At 39.7% G+C, this 24,862-nt stretch overlaps 2 protein-coding genes across 5 annotated transcripts in view; one reads left to right on the plus strand and one right to left on the minus strand.

The window, feature by feature from the left end:
* Positions 1-169, plus strand: part of LOC101404670 (ubiquitin-conjugating enzyme E2 E1) — a 73,442-nt gene extending 73,273 nt beyond the window's left edge. For both annotated transcript variants that reach the window (XM_087430617.1, XM_004419420.3), the window contains one exon: positions 1-169. In XM_087430617.1, the coding sequence (XP_087286743.1) occupies positions 1-98 (98 nt within the window). In that variant the 3' untranslated portion in view covers positions 99-169.
* NKIRAS1 (NFKB inhibitor interacting Ras like 1) lies at positions 162-24,850 on the minus strand. 3 transcript variants are annotated; one of them, XM_087430618.1, is made up of 4 exons: positions 24,688-24,850; positions 17,204-17,314; positions 9,119-9,360; positions 162-3,131 (listed from the first exon to the last, which is right to left on the minus strand). In XM_087430618.1, the coding sequence occupies exons 2-4, from the start codon at positions 17,295-17,297 to the stop codon at positions 2,889-2,891; spliced, it is 579 nt and encodes a 192-aa protein (XP_087286744.1). In that variant the 5' UTR covers positions 17,298-17,314; positions 24,688-24,850; the 3' UTR covers positions 162-2,888. The 3 variants fall into 3 exon arrangements, with proteins under 3 accessions (XP_087286744.1, XP_004419479.1, XP_087286745.1); XM_004419422.3 differs by having other exon boundaries at positions 24,619-24,763; XM_087430619.1 differs by lacking the exon at positions 24,688-24,850 and adding an exon at positions 18,945-20,146.
* Between the last annotated feature and the right edge of the window lie 12 nt (positions 24,851-24,862).

Consider the following 24,862-nt stretch of genomic DNA (forward strand, 5'->3'; position numbering starts at 1 on the left):
CCGATCCCTTGGTAGGAAGTATTGCCACTCAGTACATGACCAACAGAGCAGAACATGACAGAATGGCCAGACAGTGGACCAAGAGATACGCTACATAAATTGGGTTTTCACAATTCTTACCTTATTTGTCTGTCACAGAGAGAGCTGCTTATGATTTTGAAGGGGTGGGGGAGGGTGGGAGTTGGTAAAGAGTAGGGTATTTCTATAACAGATATTATTCAGTCTTATTTCCTAAGATTTTGTTGTAACTTAAGGTATCTTGCTACAGTAGACAGAATTGGTAATAGTACCTTTTAAAACTGTCATTAGTTCTGCAATATTAGCTGAAATGTAGTACAGAGAAGAATAGACATTTGGGTTCAGTTGCTTGTAGTCTGTAAATTTAAAACAGCTTAATTTCGTACAGGTTACACACATGGCCGTTTATGTAAAGTCCTTCTAAGACTACACACTTTTTTGTTTTAAGGAATTGGAATTTGTTTTCCCCTCTTGGAAGGGAACATTGATATTTAACAGTTTTTTAGAGACTGTCATCTCATATATATAAAATGGACACATGGCTATAAGACACCCTATAAGAAATGAGTAGTTATGTATTTTATTTTATATGCCAATCTACTTTATTGTGAAAAGGTTAGAGGTTTAAATCAGGACTTGGAAAACCTGTAGTAAAATACCTTAAGCTGTTAACTGTAAGATGTGGAATAGGAGTTGCTCAGTGGATTGGTTATATGTTGTGGACTACTTAAGTCTGCATTTGTTACTGTGCTAATAAACAATATTAAAACCACCACCTAACACTGTTGTATTTGTTTACTTTCTCTTGCCTTTGTTTGTAGTTTGCAGATTCATTCTTCTAAATTTGATAGATAGTTGCTACTAAAACAACCTAGAAGTAATACAGACTGAATAAATTGGTATTGGTTATCAAGCACCCATGTCAGGATGTGTAATTTATACAAAACCTTGCAGGATAGATTTGAGGTGTCTTAGAAAAGGTTAGACTATCTAACCCATCATCTTTCCAAGGTGAATTCTACTGCATCTTTTTACAAGGATTTGTAACTTGCAGAGGCTGTGGCAGCAAGTACATGAAAAATGGGTTTTCTCATGGATAAATTAATACAGCCATGTCTAGAGGGCAATTTGGTAGTACCGAAGTGTACATGTCCTATAACCCAGCAGTTCTATTTCTTTGTATCTACTCCAGAGAAACTCACCCAGGTGCAAAGGATGAAGGTATACATATATTCAGTAAGCATTTAAAAAGAATACGGTAACTATGCATACTAACACAGATCTAACTTGCATTCAGTAGAAAAAAGCAAACTGCAAGATGATGTAGTGTATTACTTATTTAAAAATCATTTTATAAGTATTTATCCATCTGTCTAAAATACATAGGAAAAAGCTAGAAGATCAACACACAGTAACTGGGAGAGAAGGCAGGGAATGACAGTCATATCTGAGTGAAAAATTTTTGACCAAAAATATATATTTGTGATGAGAAATTTTAAAGAATTATATGGTAGCAGCACTAGCTGACTTTTTTTCTTTTTTTGTGAGGAAGATCAGCCCTGAGCTAACATCTGATGCCAATCCTCCTCTTTTTGCTGAGGAAGATTGGGCCTGGGCTAACATCGGTACCCATCTTCCTCTACTTTATATGGGATGCCGCCACAGCATGGTTTGGCAAGCAGTGCATCTGTGCGTGCCTGGGATCTGAACCTGTGAACCCTCAGGCTGCCGAAACGGAGCACGCACACTTAACCGCTGCGCCACTGGGCCGGCCCCAGCACTAGCTGATTTATAAGTTTTCTATCTTTTATATGCAGTTCTTGGCTTGAACTCACTGAACTGAGCCAGCTGAGCTTAAAAATCATTGAACCTAGCCTTTAAAGTATTCTATTTAAGATGTTACAATTTACTAGATGTCTTAACATTTCTTTGTAGAACAGCTTATTTCATATTTTACATTTAAATCAAATAGTTAACTGCTTTCAGGACATAAACCACTAAGTAGCTTGTTTCCTACTTTTAAAATTAGTTAAAATATTGTCAACTTGCTAAATACAATTAGCCCCCTGGTTCATATCTTGCCAAAATCTTCCAAGAACCATAGCACAGACTCGGATATCTCACTTGAAAAATACTGGCCTGGAGTCCAGTATTTTTACAATACGTTTTATTCCACATGACTACATATCCAGAAAACTATTCCAGAAGGTATAGTATTCCTTGTGGAAAAGGGAAGCTTTACTGTCCTTTTCTAAAGAAGAAACAGTTTGAACATTATTTACGCTAGCTACGACCTCAGGTCATGCTCAACATGTAATTTGAACAAAGTTAAATCACAGGTTTTGTTCCATTTAGCAGATCGCCACAAGAGAAAATTTAGCTTACTTAGTACTCAAGTTGTTTACTGTTTGTGATCCAATTTGGACATTAAAAAAAACATCATTTTATAATCCTAGACATTAGATGATTAATAAACTTTTTTAAAAAGTTATGTTTGAGCTAAAAAGTTCGGATAAAGTTATACAGAATAATAACTTCTGAAACAGGTTAAGGGAGGGGAACTACTCATAGGTATATTTGCGTACTACCCCAACTTTATTTTATTGTTTTGACAAGTGCAACATAAATGTAAATAACAAAGGTGCTAATTGCAAGGACAAGTTTCAATGAGAATGCAAATATATTATTTCATATCAGGCAATAATAATAAACTCAGCCCAAATAATTTAATTATAACCTAAAGTGCATTAAATTACTTCCTTAGGGACTTCCTAAGGACCAAAAGTTAGGTACAAATGGCCTATATTAAATATGTTCACAGACACTTCAAGGCAATCACTATTCAACAAAAAATTGTGGCATTATTGATTTTAGTTCTCAGAATTAGAGTTCCCTTTGTTTTTCCTCCCAGGCAAAGGAAAGCTCGATTTGCTCTGGGGCTGGGAAAGTTTGCTGGCTAACAGAGTGAATGGTTCAATCAGTGTTTTCCGGTCTGTAACTGTTACCTCCCACAGTCGCACTTTCTCATTTTTTGCCCATTGCTGTGCCGCCTCAGCATCCACTTGTCTCTGCTCAGAAAGGTCGATTTTGTTTCCTAATACAACAATTGCTACCTGAAAGAAAAATGGATAAAAAGATCACACTCGGCCAACATCAGTTCCTAGGCAAAATGGAGAAATAAAGAATAGCGTCTCATTTAACAAACTGCTTCATCAAAACTGATTCTCAGATGTGACTGAATAAGATAGTACGACATTAACCTCACTCCTTCCTTAATGCATTTTTGTTAAAAATGCAGATACTCTACAGGTTGCTAACTATGAAACATTTTAAATTAACAGGTGAAGTTACTCAACTCAGGTAGGAATGGAACATAGACTTGGGGAAATTAATATCCAGGATACAGATAATGGTTTCACTGAAATGTGTCTGCATTTCAGTTTAGCTTTACCTGCTGTTTGGGAAATCTGCAATACGTACTTCAAAATACAACAAAAGGAATTGTGGAGCTGTGAGAGTTCTGCACCCCTAGAACCAAAGTTCTACAAGAATCGGAACTTCTGTTCACTTTATTCCTACTCATAGAAGAGTACCTGATGCAAGCACTAAATATCTGTTGAATGTATGGACCAACAGGAACATTTTACACTAAATGCAAGGCAATCACTCAAACGCTTACTAGACACCAGGTACCGTTTTAGGCGACCAGAACACAACAGTCACAAAGCAGTCAAAGCCCAAGGGGAGTGGAGGGAGGAGAGAGAATATCCAGATTTTCAGATAGTGACTGTAAAGAAGACAACAAAACAGGATGATTGGAAAGTGGAGGAAGGGCAGTAAGAACTGTCAGACAAGGCCCCTATGAGGAGCAGCTTTGAACTAGATCTTGGAGCCTTTAAGTTGCCTTCCCTGTGCTATAACTAAGGCCATGCGTGCCTGGCAGAATGGAAGAGCAGGCCCCAGAGCTTTGGTTTTCTTGGCAAATAGACTCCATTTCTTAGCAGAAGCCATCCCCTCAAGGCCTCCTGTGTCATTCTTTATCACCCAGATTTTCATCTTCATGTACGGATATCCCCTAATCTGACCTCCATTTCCCTCCCCTCCCCAACTGCAGAAACTGTTCCACTTTGCCCCTGGACTTCAACAAAATCCCCTCCCTACATCCCCCATCTCTGCTCTGAATGTTTGCTTCACCTTCTTACCTAGCTGAAACCTGGCTCAGCCCTGCAGTACTCACTACCACAGAGGGTGGGAGAGGACGTAAGGTGTCCTCTTTGTCCCTCAATGCTGCCTCCAACAATATCCTTTCCTAAAAACCCCAAAACTGAAGGCTGGTGCTATTAGTCTGTACTTCCTGCTGCCTGCCCCCATCTTGTTGCTGCTCATTAGAGACCTGGCTCATGGTCCCTGCCTCACTACTTTTGTCATAATTCCTACTGATTTCACTAGCCATGTGGATGACCTGCCAGTAACCTTGTCCCTCATTTCCTTGACTTCTCCCAAGATCTTAATCACGCTCCTGACCTCAGCCATTCATTCCCATGAACACATCCCAGCTCTTGGCATTATAACTGCTCCCCCCTAGGATACAATTCCAGGAATCCCATTCTGACCTCTTCCTTCCTAGTTCATGCCTAACACCCTGAATGCAACAATTCTAAACACCACAAGGGCCTACTATCTACTGGTTCTACTATATATCACTGTGCTTCAAGCCCTCTCATGTCTTCGGTTCCTCACCCTGCTGAGATTCTTTTAATTTACTCCCTTGCCATCACTATCCTACTGTATTCACCTGTGCTGTGTGCCTACACCACTTACTGAATGTGGCTGGAGAAAAAACTCTGCTGGCTGGTCTCAATTCATAATCACTGACCTCAAGTGAGGTGGTGTTCTCCAGCAAATATATTACATTTCCTCCATTTACTCTCTAACTAGACATCTCCTACCTTGGCCCTCTTCTCCATCCTCTAACATCTCTTCTTCCTTCCCCCACCTTACTCTCAGCTGATGTTCCTACTATTTCAGTAAGAAAATAGAAGCAATCAGAAGAGAATTTTCATGTGCTCTCACCACCACATCTAACAACCTACCATGTTCCAAGGCCATGTACCCACCTTCTAGAACCCATCCTCTTTAATCTGGACAATGATGTCACTCCAGCAGTTATCCCCTCTCTGTCTCCTGCATCATCAGTTTTCTCCTCTCTATGAAATCATTCCCATTAGCATACAAATACAGTGATCTCTCTCATCTAAAAAAACCAAACCTCTTTACACATCCTTCTCCAGCTCCTCTCTGTTCCCCTTTATGGGACGATATTTACCCTTTGACTCAAAACTCTTTCAAAGAGCTGTGTTTGCTGTGTTCAAGTCTCTCCTATATCTAGTCCAGTCAGACTTCATCTCACTGTTTTACTAAAACTGTTTTTGTTAAGACCTCCAGGTTACCAAAGGCTGGCCACTTCTTCACCCTCAGCTTTTCTGACCTATCTGCAGCACTTGACATAGTTTAATCACTCCCTATTTTTTAAAGTACTGGCTCTACATGCCTCTGGGACACCCTTATCTCTTGGTTTTCCTCAAATCTCACTGGCCACTTCTTAGACTCCTTTGCTGGTTTCTCCTCAACTCTTCAACTGGTAATGCTCAAGTGCTCCAGGGCAGTATCATTTCAGATAAACTCCTTGTTTCTCACCTTATCCCCCAATTGTCTATTGTCAACACAGCAGCCAAAGTGATCATTGTAAAACAAGTCAAAAGATACTCAACTTCACTCCTATTAAGGAAAATGAAACTATTAAAATACCATTTTCACCCAGAAGATTCACAAAATCCTGAAGTTAACCACACATTATTGTCAAGACTGGAAAAAACAGGCATTTTCATACCATTCCTATGGAAGGTAATTTGGCAATATATTTACCCTTTGACTCAAGAACCCCATTTCTGCTAATTGATCTTACAAGTAACCCTATACCCTAAAACATACAAAATAATCAGTGTATAAGATTATTCATTGTAGCATAGTTCATAATAGCAAATGACTAGAAATAACCCAAGTGTCCATCAATTTGGGCCTGGTTAAATAAGTATGATACATCCACATCCACACAATGAATATTGTGCAGCAGTTAAAAAAAAAAAAAAAAAAAGGAATCTGAATACTGATAATGGAAAGGACTCCAAGATGTATTACATGAACAATACACTACTTTTGGTGTAAGAAAGAGGGAAAAATAAGAAAAAAATACGTATACTCCTACTTGCTTTATATTTACATAAAGAAACTTTGGAAAGATGCCCCAAAACTAGTAAAGTGATAAAACATTAAAAAAGCATGCTTGAGGTTCAGGAACTCGGTGGTTGAGGACAAGGGTGGGAACTAGGGTTCACTATAGTCCTTTTTTGTGTGTGTGTGAGGAAGATCAGCCCTGAGCTAACATCCGTGCTAATCCTCCTCTTTTTTTGCTGAGGAAGACCGGCTCTGAGCTAACATCTATTGCCAATCTTCCTCCCTTTTTTCCCCCAAAGCCCCAGTAGATAGTTGTACGTCATAGCTGCACATCCTTCTAGTTGCTGTATGTGGGACGCGGCCCCGGCATGGCTGGAGAGGCGGTGCGTCAGTGCGCACCTGGGATCCGAACCCGGGCCGCCAGTAGCGGAGCACACGCACTTAACTGCTAAGCCACTGGGCCGGCCCCACTATAGTCCTTTTTATATATCATTTTTATTTCTGAACCATGTGCAAACATTACCTATTCAATTTTTTAAAAACAAACATGAAAATAAATAAATGCAGCCTAAGCCCAGATCATGTCATTCCTTTGCTCAAAATCAATGGCTTCTGATCCAAAAATGTTGCCCCTCATCTCCCACCCCCTCCTCCCAGCTCACTGTGGCCTCATTGCTGTTCCTGAACATAACAAGCAAACTCCTGCCCCAGACCCTTGCATAAGCTTGTCCCTCCACCTGGTGCACTCCTCCTCCAAATATCAGCTTGGCTCCCTACCTCTTCCTTCAAATCTCTGCTAACAGTCACCCTATCAAGGAGGCCTTCCCAGACCACCCTAGAGAAAACAGTACCCTCACTCTGCTCTGCTTTACTTTCCGACATAGCATCACTCTGTAACATATATTTGTTCACTGTCTCTTCTCTCCCCCTCCCACCCCCAAAACAGAGACTTTATGGGAACAAGACTCCATTGTGTTGTCTTGTATCCCCCGCACCTCACCTAGAACAATGCCAGACACATAGTGGTTGCTCAATAAGCATTTGCTGAATGAATGTGTTTAGATAAATCCCCATAACAACTATTTGAGGAGGGTACTATTGTTATCCTTGTTTTAGAGATAAGAAAACTGAAGAAGAAAAGTTGAGAAGAAAAGTGTCAAGTATATGAGTGTTCACTGAACTATACTTTCAACTTCTGGGGGGCAGGGAGGGGAATCTGGAGGATACTCCAGAAATAACAGCATTTATCTGTTTAGGTAGGAAAGATGCGAAACAGGTGGGAGGGAGCATTGATTACTTGCCTTTTTATGTCTTGGAAGATTGAACCTTGTGAATATGTTATCTATTCACAAAGTAAATAAGTATTCAAAATAGTAAAAAAAAAATTACAACCCAGATGTCTTTCAACAGGTGAATGGTTAAACAAACTTTGGTACATACCATGGAATACCACTCAGCAATAAAAAGGAATGAACTACTGATATGTGCAATAACTTAGATGACTCTCCAGAAAATTATGCTGAGTGAAACAAGCCAATACCAAAAGGTTACATACTGTATGCTTCCATTTATGTTAACACTCTTGAAATGACAAGGTTATAAAAATGAAGAACAGATTAGTGTTTGTCAGGGGTTAAGGTGGGGGTGGGGATGGGAGGAAAGTGGGTGTGACTGTAAAAGGGTAACATTAGAGACTCTTACAGTGATGGAAATACTCTGAATCTTGACTGTGTCAATGTCAATATCTTGGTTGTGATATTGTACAGTGTTAGCATTGGGGGAAACTGGGTAAGGGATCTCTGTTATTTCTTAAAATTGCATGTGAATCTACAATTATCTCAAAATAAAAAATTTAACATAAAAATAAATAAAATATAAAAATCTAGGTCAAGAACATCTAGCCAGTGCTGTTAACCAGTGCATTATATGGTATCTTAGATGATGATCAATCAGCCATGTGAAAATCTGGAGCAAGATCTTGATAAGAGAGTTCTAGGCAAGGGAATCAGCAATTGAGAAGGACTCAACAGAGGAACAAAATTATCATGCTGGGAAAACACAAAGTAGACCAATGTCACTAGAGTACAGTGACAGAGAAACAGAATGATAAAGATAAGACGAAAAGGATAGGGATGGGCCAGATCATATGAGACTACAGACCATGGTAAGAATCTTATTTTTAAGTAGTAAATGGGTAGAATCCAATAATTATTTATTAGGTTTTTTCATTTCTTCTTTTTTTTGGTAAGACTGAAGAAAAGAAAGAATCCTATTTATCCAAGGAGATAATCAAGAGCCCTAGGAAACAGTGATCCCAAACAATATGAAATGAACTATGTAGTACTTGGGGTATGGAGTTATTAAAATTCAACGTGTACACGGTAACAAGCAAAGGCAGAAAGTCAAATGCTGGTCCTGATTGAACTCAGTCAGGTCCTGATTGAACTCAGTCTGTATTTCTTGAGCTAAAAAAAAATTATGAAGATTACAGATACCATGAATACAATTTAATGCTTTTTTTTTTTTTTTTTTTTTTTGTGAGGAGATCAGCCCTGTGCTAACATCCGCCAATCCTCCTCTTTTTTTGCTGAGGAAGACGGCCCTGGGCTAACATCTGTGCCCATCTTCCTCCACTTTATATGGGACGCCACCACAGCATGGGTTGCCAAGCATTGGGTCGGTGTGCGCCCGGGATCCGAACCAGCGAACCCCGGGCCGCCGCGGCGGAGCGCGCGCACTCAACCGCTTGCGCCACCGGGCCGGCCCCAATTTAATGCTTTTAAAATATATTAACTGCCCAAAAGTCCATGCTACAATTTAAATAGTATTATAATTCACAGTTGGCATTTTTGACGTACCCACTTACCTCTTTTTTGTCTTTGAACTTATCAATTTCTTTTTTCAGAAGCTCCACTCTTTGAAAGGATTCAAGGTTATTCACACTGTACACAAGAACAAAGCCATCGGCAAATGAAAAATAATGCTTTGGCAGCTCCACACCTTCCTGTAGGCCTCTGGTATCATAAAGATGTAACTGTTCCTTTACTCCCCGATCCGTTTCTACTGAAGCCATATACACATCTTCCATTGTTTCACAATCTTCCATTCCTGAGATTAAAAAGAAATTACTTTTATATATACAAACATCGAATCTTTATATTGTACACCTGAAAGCATACAATGTTATGTCAATTATACCTCAAGAAAAAAAGAAATTACTCTTTTTGGAAAACTCAGTACCAATTGTTGAGTATTTTCTTATCCTTTAGAAGTTGGCTTTCTAGGTGCCCTATTTACTACATATAAGAATCATATTTCCATTTACTAACTTCTTTAAAATGAAAGGTAGTTATAGTAAATGACCAACCTCCTTTTTAAAAATATTTCTTCTGAATAGAAATAAAAATTTGGCAATGAGATTTACTATTACATATTTTTAAAAAGTAACTGTTAGAAGAGTCAAAGAACTTTATGCCTAAATTGGAGAATTAAAGGCTGATTTTAAAAGTAGCTTCAACAACTAAGTGGCCCCATTTTCTTCTCCATCAGAGCCAAGGACAAGACCCGGGGTAAATTTGCTGCTCTTCTTCTGTACAACTTCCACTACTTCCATGGGCTGGTTAAGGGACTCAAAAATGTACATGTCTAGTCTGGGCCTGAGCACCATGCCTTAATTCCCAAGTACCTACTTGGCACTTGTCTGTGAATGTCCTGCAAGTACTTCAAACTAGCAAAACTTGTTATCTTTCCTCCCCACACCTGTTCCTCCTCCTTGCTTTCTTCCCTTCATCACCATCCACCTGGGCAGTCTTCAGAGTTCTCTTTGAACAGGGAAAATGTGGCTGAATGTTATAAATCACCCACTCTACTGCTGAAACATCTGCTCAGTCCATTGCCTCCTTCCATTCCCATTGGCTTATCTTCACCTGAACTAAGGCAGTAGCTCAGTAACACCTGGTAAACAAATATCCTTTCCAGACTCTTCTGAAATGTCAACTCTGTGGATCCTCTCCTGATTATCCCCTTCCCTCCTTTCTGCTCCTATTGTGCCTTGTACAGGTAATACCATTTTATACTTAAATCTTTCATATATGTCCCCTCCAAAGCTGGAGTATAAAGTCTTTGAGAGCCAGGACTGTGGCTAATCTATCTTTATAGCTCTGAGGACTAATAAATTGACTTACATACATAGAAAGTCTTTAGTAAATGTTTGCTGAATCAATGAATGAGGTAAGCTCATAATTGATGTCCCAATTTCAGTCCCCTTCTTGCCTGAGTGATCCTTTCAAAATGCATTTTAGTTTGCTCCATTTGTGCAGGTTTTGTCTCTTCAACTAGTCTATAACTTCTTTGAGAGAAAAGAACCAGTCTGTGTACACAGCAAGTATTCAATAGTCATTTGTTGATAAGGGGATTAAGGGGAGAAGATTAACACTTTGAATTTTTTTTTTTTTTGAAAGATTTCTTTTTATTTTTTTTTGTGAGGAAGATGAGCCCTGAGCTAACATCCATGCTAAGCCTCCTCTTTTTGCTGAGGAAGACTGGCTCTGAGCTAACATCTATTGCTAATCCTCCTTTTTTGTTTCCCCCCCAAAGCCCCAGTAGATAGTTGTACGTCATAGTTGCACATCCTTCTAGTTGCTGTATGTGGGATGCGGCCTCAGCATGGCCGGAGAAGTGGTGCGTCGGTGCGCGCCCGGGATCCGAACCCAGGCTGCCAGTAGCGGAGCGCGCGCACTTAACCGCAAAGCCACGGGGCCAGCCCAACACTTTGAATTTTAATGAGTAGTGGAGAGGCATATGATAAGAAAGGTATGGTACGGTCCCTGTAACCACTTTCATATTTAGATATGAGCTATATCCGGAGGTAAAATCACATGAATAACATCCTATACCAATAAAACATACTATATTATAGGTTTTTGAAAACTCTTGCCGTAGTTTTAAACAACCTAAATACTGTAGAATGACTTGTTACAGGTGCCGTACATGAAATGTCTGTATTAAATAAAATCTCCATAAAGTATTAAAAGGAATAATCATGTAATGATAAATAGATTGGATCATGAGAAACCAAAAATTTACTTTTATCTGCATAATTCTTTACATTAAGGAATGTGTTCAATGTTTGGTAAGGGAAAATTATTCGTAGGTTCGAGTATATGTATCATCCTGTGATATATTAAGCTACCTTATGGAAATTAAACGTTATTCTATTAAGATACAAACTTACTGGGCTTTGATTACAAAACAATTTAAAGGCAAAACTACCAAGACTTTTGTCATGGTGGATGTTTTATCCAGCAAACGCTAGGCTGGTTCCCCTCCTCTTCCCATTAAGCTTAGACCTTTTGAGATTTTGTTACTCTATAAATCAACTGAAGTCATGACTCTTCCATCAGCTCTCTAGATCTCCTCTCCCACTCCATGCTGTTGGGTAACTACCACTCCCCCATAGCTGCAGAAGACTAAGGGTGCAATCTCAGGGTAAAATAGAGGATGCTTGGACTGTGGGATAGAGGGTAGGAGTTCCATAGTGAAAATAGGGGGCAATTAAGTGTCAAGCTCCCTCTGTTGCCAAACTGTCGACAGCCAGGTCTTTATCCTCTGGGCAGAGGAATTTGGGGAATCTGGCCAGCAAAAAAGGAAAAATCCTAAATATGCTAACATCTGTGGTTCCCCAACAAATGCCCCACCCAGATCACCTTATAGTGAAGCTCAAAGTCATGAACCCTATCCACATGCTTAGAGCTTTCGATTAGCTTTTTTTTTTTTGGTGAGGAAGATTGGCCCTGAGCTAACATCTGTTGCCAATCTTCCTCTTTCTGCTTGAAGAAGATTGTCCCTGAGCTAACATCAGTGCCAATCTTCCTCTATTTTGTATGTGAGATGCCACCACAGCATGGCTTGATGAGTGGTGGCTAGGTCCGTGCTCAGGATCTGAACCCACGAACCTGGGGCCACCAAAGCAGAGCGCATGAACTTAACCCCTATTCCACCAAGCCAGCCCCATCAATTAGCTTTTTAGTTCTCCACTCTTAATTATGAGCAGACAACCAAGGATTACCAGGTACCTGAGGAAAAGAGAGACCAAAAATCAGAAAAGAGCACCTTAGAGGAAAAAGCCTTCAAAGAAAAGAAAACAAACAAAAAAACTACTCAATATTATACTCAAAGAGATGAGATAGTGCATCCATGAAACAAGAAGAGGATACTAAGAAATGAAAACTCAGTAGAAGGGCTGGAAAATAAAGATGAAGAAAACTCCCAAAAAGTGGAACAAAATATTGTGGGAAAATAGTAGAGGAGAAATACAAAATTAGAGGACTAGTTCAGAAGGTCTAGCATCCAAAAAGAGAGTTCCAGAAAGAGAGAACAGAGAACAAAAAAGAAGGAAAGCATCAACAAAATAATTCAGAATTGAAGACACATATTTCCATATTGAAAAGGCCCACCACTGAGTGCTCAGTACCATGGATGAAAACAGACTAATTCTATGATACACCACTATGAAATTTCAGAACACTGGGGACAAAGAAGAGAGCCTGCAAAAGCTTCCACACCCAAAGCATCAAGAATCATAATGGTTCCCAGCTTCTCAAAAGCAACACTAGAAGCAAGAAGATAATAGAATCTGGTAAAACTGAAGATACACATCCTCTATGAACCAGCAATTTCACTCCTAGATACATATCCCAGAACTCGCCCACATAATAGCTAGGACACATGTAGAAGACTGTTCATTGCAGCATTATTTCTAATAGCCCCAAACTGGAAACAACCCTAAATGTTTATCAAGATAGGAGAGAGAAATAAATTGAGGTGTATTCATACAATAGAATACTATAAGGCAATGAAAATTAAACCACAGCTACCTACAACAATATGGATGAATCTTACAGATACAATGTTGAGTGAAAGAAGTCAGACACTGAAGAATTTATATAGTATTATTCCATTGATATAAAGTCAGTAACAGGCAAAAATGAACTATATCCTTTAGTGATACATACATAGGTGGCAAAACTATAAAGAAAAAGAACTGATTAACCAAAAGTCAAGGGAAAGGCTAAGTTGTGATTGGAGGGAGGATCATGGGGAGCTACTAGAGTGCCCTCAGTGTTCTACTTTTTGACCTGTGTGGAGATTATGCAAAGGTTTGTTTTATAATTATTCATTAAACCATGTATGTGTTTTATGCACTTTTATATACATATGATGCATTTTATAATAAAGGAGCAAAGATGATAATGGAGCAATGCTTTCAAAAGACTGAAAAGAAATTATTGTCAACCTAGAATTCTATAGTCAAAATTATAATTCAATTGTGAGTGTAAAATAAAGACATTTTCAAACATGTGAAGCCTGAAAAAATGTATCATGTACATTTTCTCAGCAAACTATTTGAGGAGGCCCTCCATCAAAATTACCATGTAGGGGCCAGCCCAATGGCATAGTGGTTAAGTTCACATGCTGTGCTTTGGCAGCCCAGCATTTGCAGGTTCAGATCCTGGGCTTGGACCCATACACCGCTCATCAAGCCATGCTGTTCAAGTGTCCCACATACAAAGTACAGGAAGACTGGCACAGATGTTAGCTCAGGGCCAATCTTCCTCACCAAAAAAAAAAAAAAAAAAAATTAGCATGTAATCATAGAAAGAGGAAGACATCAGATCCAGAAAACAGAACCTAACAGAGGAGTAAAGGGAATCACAGGGACAACAGTAAATATCTCTATTCAGAAGCCCCAGGATTACTACTCTGCGCCAGGCATAGAGGGGATTTTGAGGACTATCATCACCCAATACCCCATTCCATTGTAGAACGTTTTCAACCCCAAAAAAGTACAGTCATGAGCTGCATAATAACGTTTTGGTCAACAATGGACCACATATACAACGGTGGTCCCATAAGCGTAGTACCATATAGCCTAGGTGTGAAGTAGGCTATACCATCTCGGTCTGTTAAGTATACTCTATAATGTTCACACAATGACGAAACTGCCTAATCACACATTTCTCAGAACATATTCCCGCTGTTAAACGATGCTTGACTATACTGGAAGATATGCTCCACCAAAAGAAGGGTGTAAACTAAAAGATGACAAGAGATCTAGGAAACAGTAAATCGAACGTAGGAAGAAAGAAAGGTAAAGGGAAGTTGCATGGTGATAGCTGTGCAACAGGCCTACATAAGAGGACTGCTTGCTCCTGGAAGGGTATCTCCAAGCAAAAAAGAAAAAAGGATTAACTGATACAGTGGACCTCACAGAAAACTGAGAAACATCTGGGCATGTGGAAGAATTAGCCAACGGTATAAACAAACTAAAGAAATGACAAATAAAGCAAATATTAGCCTCCACAAAAACAAAAAGAAGAAAAGAAACAATTATAGTACACAATAATGCTCAGTTGAGAATATTTACATGTGCCAGTAGCTCTCAAAGTGTGGTCTACAGATCCCTCGAGGTCTCCTTTCAGGGAATCCACGAGGGCAAAACTATTTTTTTAATAATACTAAGACATTTGTCTTTTCCACTGTGTTGACATTTGTACTGATGATGCACAAGCAACGCTGGGTAAAGCTGCTGGCGCCTCAGTACAAATGAAGGCAGTGGCACCAACTGTATTAGTTGTGTTCTTCACCATCTCATACCTGGTTAAAAAAAGAAGCCAGTTTCACTTAAGAAATGTCCTCGATGAAGCAGCAAAAATAAAAATTACTAATTTTATTAAATCTCAATCCTTGAGTACACATCTTTATATCTTTTTAATATTCTATGTGATTAATGGGAAGTATGCATAAAGTATTTCTGCATAATGAATTATGGTAATTGTCTGGAGGAAAAGCTCTTGTGTTTGAGTTGCAAGCTGAACTAGCCACTTTTTTCAATAAGAAATGACAGAAAAACATGATTATTCAGGGTATTTGACAGACATTTTCTCAAAAACTAATAAAGGGAACCTACCATTTCAAGGAAAATAACTGACAGTATTTGTTGTCAATGATAAAATTTGAGCTTTCAAGCGAAAAACAGAATTGTATCCATCACCATTAACTTGAAAGCTTCCCAAGACTGAAGAGATTGATAATGATATTAATAACTGTTATTTGGAAGAGCTGCTTATCTCAGTAAACCAGTATTTTCCAAATGACCAATTCATGATGTTAAAAAACCATAGTTGGGTAAAAAACCCATTTAAAGTGCAAGATAGATCAATGAGATTTTAATGTACTAGAGTAGGAAAAGTTTACTGACGTGGTTTCAGATTCTACATTGCAATAACCTTTAAGTAACCATCACTTGTTGAGTCTTAGTGAAACACCAAAGAAGAATATTCACAATTATCTGGAAAGGCTATTAACATACTCCTATCTCTTCCAACTACATATCTGTGTAAGGCCAGATTTTCTTCGTATGTTTCAACTAAAACAACATATCACAACAGATTGAATATAAAAGCAAGTGGGCATGATAATCCAGCTGCCTTCTATTAAGCTGGATATTAGATTTTCAAAAATGTAAACCAATGCTCATCTTCTCACTAAATTTTTGATAATTATTTTTCATAAGAATGTTATCTTACCATGTAATAAGTTTATTGAGATTATTTTAAGTAACAAGTATTCTTTGAATTTCTCAGTTTCAATTTCTAATACAATAAAAATGTCAAAAGATATAGCCAACATAAACAAAAGCTGTTTGGGGTTTTAAGTGGGTAAAAGGATTTTTCCCCTCGCCCCCAGCGTAATTTATTTTTTGCATAGGCATAAATTAGAATCTGGAGGTAAAAAATTAAGAACTGATAGTGCAGCATTTGTGATAGGAGGGATTCTGAAACCAAAAAGTTTGAGAACTTCTGGCACAGGCATCATAATAAAAACCAAATGTGGATTTAATCAAAATTGTTAAATATTATGTTGGGAAGGTAGATGAGAAGCAGAGCTCATCAAAATGGTTAATAAGGGGCCAGCCCCGTGTCTTAGCAGTTAAGTGCGCGCGCTCCACTACTGGCGGCCGGGTTCGGATCCCGGGCGTGCACCGACGCACCGCTTCTCCGGCCATGCTGAAGCCGTGTCCCACATACAGCAACTAGAAGGATGTGCAACTATGACGTACAACTATCTACTAGGGCTTTGGGGAACAAAAAAAAAGGAGGAGGATTGGCAATAGATGTTAGCTCAGAGCCAGTCTTCCTCAGCAAAAAGAGGAGGATTATCATGGATGTTAGCTCAGGGCTGATCTTCCTCACACACACAAAAAAAAAGGTTCATAAAAGTAAGATAGAAATGTGCTCTAAGCTACTTACCAGAGATAAATACTTCAAAGATCTATGTTTCTACTTATCTCTCTAATCTCTAACACAAACCTCATTTTATTCTAACCTGTAATGTCTGTCTTCCTTACTAAACCACGACCTCCTTAAAGCCCGAGATGCTGTCGTCTTCCCCTCTGTATCCTCACAAGGCCTCATCACAGCCTTTATCATATAGCAAGAATTTAATAATTGTTTAACTCAATGAATGAATAAAGGAATGAGATAATCCAATTCACAAAATTAGGTCACACTGCAGCAAATAGCTGTTTCTTCCATTTTTAAAACCTATACAGCAGAACTGGAAAGTTATGTTTGAAATAAGAATGAGAGATCATTTGGTATATACTTAAGTGACTGATTGTACGACTCTAAGACCACTATTCATTATGTAAATATACTGGAAACAACATATATACAAAGGAGATATATATATACATTTGTTTTCTTAACTGTTATAACTTACAGCAAGCCCTCTTGAATTTCAATAACATAAAAAGATTTTTCCCCCCTCAATTTCTGTTGACTTCTATGACCCTTTTGGTCCCTGTGGATTACACCCCACTTTTGTGTACCAGCACAGACCCCTAACAGTTCCCAGAACCTACAGAGAAACTAGAGAAAAATAATCTTACCAATAGTATGATTCCCATAAAGGAGCTGCTCCAAAATTGCTGTTTTCCCCACAGATAACAAGCCACAAACCACAACCTTGCAGCCCTTTCCCATCTTCTCTCAGGATATCACTGTGAAGAGAATAGAAGATCTTTAAAATTGTATACCGTTGAAATCAACCTTTTCTTTCTTTCTAAGTTTAAATTTAATAAGTAATACATACACGGGGGGTGAATTTCAAATATAAAGAAACATATACAGAATAAGGTATATCCTTCCAAACTCCTAGTCTCCCATTTTCTCCCTTAGAGTAATCAGTGTTACCACTGTCTTATATCGTTGCAGAGGTAATCTAGATAAACGTGAGACTACATGTATAGATATGAATACATGTTTGTTTTCAAAAATAATAAATACATTTTATACAAAGAATATTTCAATACTAATTAAGTCTATAGGAATCCAAATAGAATCCTAGATGAAACCAATCCTTGAAAGAGACTGCCTGCTCATCAATATTTACTTGGAAAAATAAACATTGAAGTAAAACTTTAAGGAGGCATGAAGATAAAAATTTGGATATAGCATGGACATGATTTTTTAAAGAAACATTAATGCTACTAATGCATTAATATTAGTATCAGTCTTTTCTGATACTAATTATTAGTAATAATGTCAGTCCTGTCTCAAGAGAGTGAGAAATTGGATTTTGGTAGCCACATGGGCTCTCTTAGTCATACTTTTTTTTTTTTTTTTTTTTTTGGTGAGGAAGATCAGCCCTAAGCTAACATCCATGCCAATCCTCCTCTTTTAGCTGAGGAAGACCGGCCCTAAGCTAACATCTATTGCCAATCCTCCTCCTTTTTTCCCCTTTTTCTCCCCAAAGCCCCAGTAGACAGTTGTATGTCATAGTTGCACATCCTTCTAGTTGCTGTATGTGGGACGCTGCCTCAGCATGGCTGGACAAGTGGTGCATTGGTGTGTGCCTAGAATCCGAACCCAGGCCGCCAGTAGTGGAGTGCGCGCACTTAACCACTAAGCCACGGGGCCAGCCCCAGAGTCATATTTCTTAATGCTAGAAAATTTGCTCAGGCACTTTATACTAGTAAGAAAAGGAAAACTCATCTCTCCTAGCTTCCTAAAATATCCAAGGAAGAGCAAGATCAGGTAACATTTTCTCCAATTTTCCTCGAAGCTTTTATTTTCCAGAAGGCAATGTAACAGAAGCAAAGGTGAAATGAAAAAACGCTCACCAAATACAGGAAAATAACCTGATAAGAGAATTTACATTTCCACATTGCCTTTGCTGTCTCCCACCACCTCCTTATTTCCCCCAATTCTCTTCTTTCTCATCTGGAAGTATAGAATATGCAGTAACTGTGACTAAAAGGGATACCACAATTCCTTGAAGTCAGAAAATAAGTACAATAAGAAAGTTCAAATAAGCATTCAGATAAAAGGAACACCGGGTATCTTTCTGTGCATGCATGTGTGTTGTACATCACTATTGGTTTATTTGTTTTCTTACCAACACTGAAAACATGAAGCAACAAATGAACTCCCCGTAAGTCTTCTCTATTTTCTCAAAGTCTGTAATTTTTTATGACCCAAATCAGCCACAACACTAATCTGCTAACAGGAAAAATTTAAATGCTAACAATATTGTAGTGCAGTAATAACACAGCACTCTTTCTCAGAGCAGTACACTACATTTTACCACTAAAGAAATAATCGTCACTTATGTGATACAACCATTATTACCTGGGTGGCGTGCTTGGCATCTTTCTAAATCTTATCAGGAATATTTATCACTTGCTTCCAGGAGAACCACTTCTCTTAGGGGACTTGTTTTTCTTTATATTTTCAGCTTAACTGCAATAGAAAAATTCTCAGCCTTTATTTATAAGGGCAGAGCTTTGTGAACATTGATCATCTATGGTATGGTATCTCCTATGTCAGCAACTATGGCTTGTTTTAAAAGGTTTTCTACACATACCTCTGAATTTATGATTAATTTAATGTCATCTCATTTATCATAGGATTCTATTCTCTGCATATTGTGGTGTCCTATAAGTTATGACACCACTGAATCTTTCTTTCAAAGGGTTTTTAGTGATAATAGTTAAAATTTAAAGGAAGTTGCCACCTAACCACATGAGAAGAGGATGAAAAAGAAATAAATCTGCCAAAGGATAAGAAAAATGATGGCAGCAAAGAACAACTCTGTTGGTCACAAAAGGTTGCTGCTGGAATCTAAATTCTGATTTTTCTATTGTTATTTCTCTTCCTCTGAAAATGTCTCAGCCCCAGTAGAATTTATAAATACCAATCCTTACCTCCTCTCTCCTTTTTGTTCAATCAAAAAAATATCCCTTGGGCTGGCCCGGTGGCGTAACAGTTTAAGTGCGCGTGCTCTGCTTCGGTGGCCCGGGGTTCCCAGGTTCAGATCCCAGGCGCACACTGACGCACCGTTTGTCAAGCCATGCTGTCGCGGTGTCTCATATAAAGTGGAGGAAGATGGGCACAGATGTTAGCCCAGGGCCAATCTTCCTCAGCAAAAAAGAGGAAGATTGGCATCAGATGTTAGCTCAGGGCTGAACTTCCTCACACACACAAAAAGTCCGTTTACCACACATTACACTAGCCTTCAAGAAAACTCAAGTGCTTTAAAGGGGCGGGTACATACTATACTTCAGTGAAGCAGGCAGTTTTTAAGGAAAAAAACAAACTCAATGATTAACAGCAATAGACCCTCTATAAAAGGGAGGCAACTATGAGTGCTGGGGACTGCAGCAAACTTGAAAAATGCTGAAACCACTAGAATCCGGAGAAATTCAGAAATCAAATATTCCAGAGAGTCTTTGGAAGTAGTCTTAATACATCTGCTTTAAAAGTGGTATACTACAATTGTACTCAATAACTCATTGATATTAGGATGGGCAGATACAGTTTGTTAAAAATATGTATTACTTTATATTTGTGTGTGTGTATAAATAAATAAATTGGGGGGTTTATTTTGATATATCAGAGAAGTTTCCATCAAGGGCAAACAGTAAAAGTAACTGAATAGAGGTAACACAAACACTAGGTAAGGATTTTAAGGTTTTTTAGGAAGGAAAGAGAAGGGATAAGATAAGACAGAATTGGCCATGTTAAATATTTTACACCATCAAAAAGAAAACACAGGGGCCGACCCTGTGGCGTAGCGGTTAAGTGTGTGCGCTCCAGTGCTGGTAGCCCAGGTTCGGATCCCGGGCACAGACCGATGCACCGCTTGTCAGGCCATGCTGTGGCAGCATCCCATATCAAGTGGAGGAAGATGAGCACAGATGTTAGCCCAGGGCCAGTCTTCCTCAGCAAAAAAAAAAAAAAAAAAAAGAGGATTGGCATGGATGTTAGCTCAGGGCTGATCTTCCTCATAAAAAATAAAAAATAATAATAATAAAAAAAAGAAAACACAGATGAAAGGATAAGTGTGATTAATCAAAGCATAACTGAAACATTCCAGGTTCCTAGTTCTCTTCAAGTGGGAAACAATACTACTACAGGGCCGGCCCTGTGGCTTAGCGGTTAAGTGCGCGTGCTCTGCTACTGGCAGCCCGGGTTCGGATCCCAGGCGCACACCGACGCACCGCTTCTCTGGCCATGCTGAGGCCGCGTCCCACATACAGCAACTAGAAGGCTGTGCAACTATGACATACAACTATCTACTGGGGCTTTGGGGGAAAATAAATAAATAAATAAATAAATAAATAAATAAAACACTACTACTACATATAAAGCTGAAGATTAGTGACCTGCCACCATCAATTAAAAAGTTTGAATTCTTTAAAAAATTAATATCTAATGTAAGATTTTGAATGAATTACATTAAATACACATACAAAAATAACTTTATTTTCCAAATATGATCATGATGGCGGGGACTCACATTACACATAAGGAAGTGGTTCTTATGCTTATTTATACTCAGATTTATAAATAAAAACTTAGTTCTATAAGCATTATAATATTCCATGATTCCCAAACAGAATAAATATGCGCCATTTCCTTCCAAGTACAAAAAGGAGGCCATCTGCAGTATCTGAACAGGCACTGAATCACATGAATAGATCCTGGAGGTCGCCAAGCCTCTTATATAAATCTAGGTTTCAAGAGTTTGAAAGGCTCCAGAGTAGATGAAGGACCTCTAAGGTTCCTTCTAACACTGTGATACTATGAGAAAAGAAACTGCTTACCCAGAAACTGCATCAACACTGAGGTTGACACAAAAAGCAGCAGTCAGAGTTACTTATTATAGTCCCTACCCTAAGAAACTGCTGGACAATAAAATTCAATCTGTGACCTATTAATCCTCATCTATGTAAACGACTAAGAGAAAGGTGCTTAACAGGCAAAATCCAATGCAGTCTTAAATACATATTGCTTTGCTTTCCAAACCAATAGTGTTGCTCGAGAATAAAAACATGACCTGGTCAATATTCTCTTTGAAGAGCCATCAGAAACAGCTTCCCCAAATTGTCAGTACTTCTGTTCTTCTAGCTAAAGAAATTATTCTACTTTTACAGGACACAACTTTTTTATGCAACCACAAAAATATTAATACTGAGATACTGTTAACATCATAGAGAGATGTTATAGACAGATCTTATTATGTAAGCATCACATGGGAAAAACTTCTACACTGTGTAGTTATTTATGCAAACATCATGTATGGTGTGCAATACTTCTACTTATCCGTATATGAATACATGTTACTTAAATAAACACACATTAAAAGGCTTTTGCAAACAATATTGAACACAATAAAATATAATAAGCTGATTCTGGATTACCATTCTTTTTTTTTTTCTTGGTGAGGAAGATTGGCTCTGAGCTAACATCTGTGCCCATCTTCCTCTATTTTGTATATGGGATGCTGCCACACATGGCTTGAGTAGCAATGCATAGGTCTGCGCCCAGGATTCAAACCTGCGAACCCCAGGCCACTGAAGTGGAGCCCTCGAACCCAACCACTACACCACTGGCCGGCCCCCTTACCATTCTTTTATTCATTCAGTAAATATTTACTGAGAGCTTACCATATTGCCAGGCATTAGGGACAAACTAGGGGGCAAAACCAGATATGATCCCTGCCCTCAGGAATCTCAAAATCAATTGGAGGGCTGGCCCAGTGGCATAGTAGTTAAGTTTGCACGCTCCACTTTCGTGGCCCGGAGCTCATGGGTTCGGATCCAAGGCATGGACCTACACACCACTCCTCAAGCCATGCTGTGGCAGCAACCCACATAAAAAATAGAGGAAGACTGGCACAGATGTTAGCTCAGGGACAATCCTCCTCAAGCAAAAAGAGGAAGACTGGCACAGATGTTAGTTCAGGGCCAATCTTCCTCACCAAAACAATAAATAAATAAATAATCAATTGGAGATACCAATCCAAATCTTGCAAAACTCCTGAGAAACAGCAAACTGCAAATTAAGAAACAAAACTGCAAAAACTAATTAAGAAATTAGCAGTGATTATTCACATTGCCAGAATCTTTTTTCCAAATGATTTGTAGTCAATCGTTCTTGACTCATTTTTCTCACACCCCACATCTGATCCATCAGTAAATCCTCTGCCTTGACACACATCCAAGGGGGGACCACTTACAACCTCCATCACTAATGAAGTGGTCTCAGGCACCATCTTCTCTCACCTGGTCTCTCAAAGATGTCTGTCATAATTCCCAAAACCTGTGAGTATTTTATTTTACGTAGTAAAAAGGACTTTACAGCTGTGATTAAATTAAGACCCTTGAGATGAAGAGATTACCCTGGATTATCTGGGTGGACCCAATATAATCACAAGTGTCTTTTTAAGAGGGAGACAAGAGTGTCAGAAAGTGAGAGAGAAAGACAGGGATTTGAAGATGCTATGCTGGCTTTGAAGATGAAGGAAGGGGTCAGGAGCCAAGGAATGCAGGTGGCCTCTAGAAGCTGGAAAAGGCAAGGAAATGGATTCTCCCCTACTGCCTCTAAAGGAACACAGCACTACCGACAACCTGATTTCGGCCTAGTGAGATTTCTGACGTACAGAACTATAAGACAATAAACTTGTATTGTTTTAAGCCAGTAAATTTGCTGTAACTTGGTACAGTAGCAAAAGGAAACACAACCTCCTCACTAGTCTCTCTGCTTCCACTTTTTCCCTTCTAGCCTCAAAGCTGCAATCCATATGATCCGTTAAAATGTTAAGCCGCACGAAGTCACCCTTCTGCTCAAACTCTTTCCATTGTTTCCAATCTCAGGCAGTTTGAAAACCCCAAGTCCTCATAAGAACCTTCACCTCTCTGACGTCACCTGCTAGTTTCCCCTATGGTTGATTCCAGTCACAATGCCTCCTTGCTGTTCCTCTATCAATCCAGGCATATTCCAGCCTTGGCTCGTTTCCCCCTGGCTGACCCCACTTCTCCAAGGCTCCCATCCTTCATGTCCTTTCTCAAATGCTACTTCTCAAGGAGACTTACCCTGAACATTCCGTCCAAAATTTCGACCCCCCCAGCCCAACACTCCCTATCCCTACTCTCCTCTTACTATCTCTCCTTAGCACTTACCGCCGAACATACTATCTTACGCCCGTTTCCAAGAAAGCTAGAATTTCTGCACTGACCACTGCTGCATCCTCAACAGCTGGAACACTGCCTGGCACATATCAGGCACTTCATAAAGATTTGTTGAATGACTCAATCAACCATGTGAGGTCTCTTACAATGGTAAAGCTGCGATTAAAAAAAAAAGAGGAAAATTGGAAAGGGGAAAAAACAACCAAAACCACTAATGATTTAGAAGGTAAACATGATTCTCTGAAACCTTGGCCACACTTAAACTTAGAATTCGTTAAGAGAATTAAACCACATGATTGTACCAAAAATGAAAATATTCTGCAGACGCAAAAAAGCTAGTAAACTATTTTTCGACAAGGAACGCAACACAAAATGCCTGCATTTTCTCGGTATTTCTTCCCGAAACATTCGCACCTGCCAACCAGGTCTTGGCAAATAAATATTTTGCTTTTCTAAAGAACTGTGGTTCTGACGTACCAAATCCGTACGCAGGAAAGGCACGGAAATAGCCGACCAGCCGCCCGCGCTCCCCCTCCCCCCGGACCTCTTTTAGGGGAAAATCCCTCGGAGTTGGGGCCTGCGGGCGGTAAAGCCAAATTGACCCGGGGGGCACGGGACGCGGGCCCCCACCCGCGAAGCCCCCGCACCACGAACGCCTTATCTGGCGGCCCGGGCAGCGTCGCGGGGGTCTGTCAGAGCCACCCCGGGGCCCCAGAGTTCTGCGCCAGGCTGTGGGGAAAAGAGGGACCGCGGGCACCCGGGATCCCCCAGTGAAGCCTCAGGTGATGAGCCCGCATCGGTGAAGCGAACCCTACACTCACGACACAGACCTGTACGCCTCTGCAGACACCGAGGATAGCGGCGAGCCTCGGCCACTGGAGCCCCACCCCCCAACTTGCCTCCTCCGGGCGGCGGGGCTGTCCACGACGCTCACTAGCTGAGGCCTCCCCACGGACTCACGCCTTTTGGGTTACCCCTGCCTCTCAAACTCGAACCCTGAGGCGCAGGGGGCGGAACAATAGAGGAGGCTGCGCCCAATCTCGGCCGAACACCGCCCACCAGGCTCTCTGCCGG

This window comes from Ceratotherium simum, chromosome 5 (genome assembly GCF_057802395.1).
Source record: "Ceratotherium simum simum isolate JZ-2026a chromosome 5, ASM5780239v1, whole genome shotgun sequence".
NCBI classification, from domain to species: domain Eukaryota; kingdom Metazoa; phylum Chordata; class Mammalia; order Perissodactyla; family Rhinocerotidae; genus Ceratotherium; species Ceratotherium simum.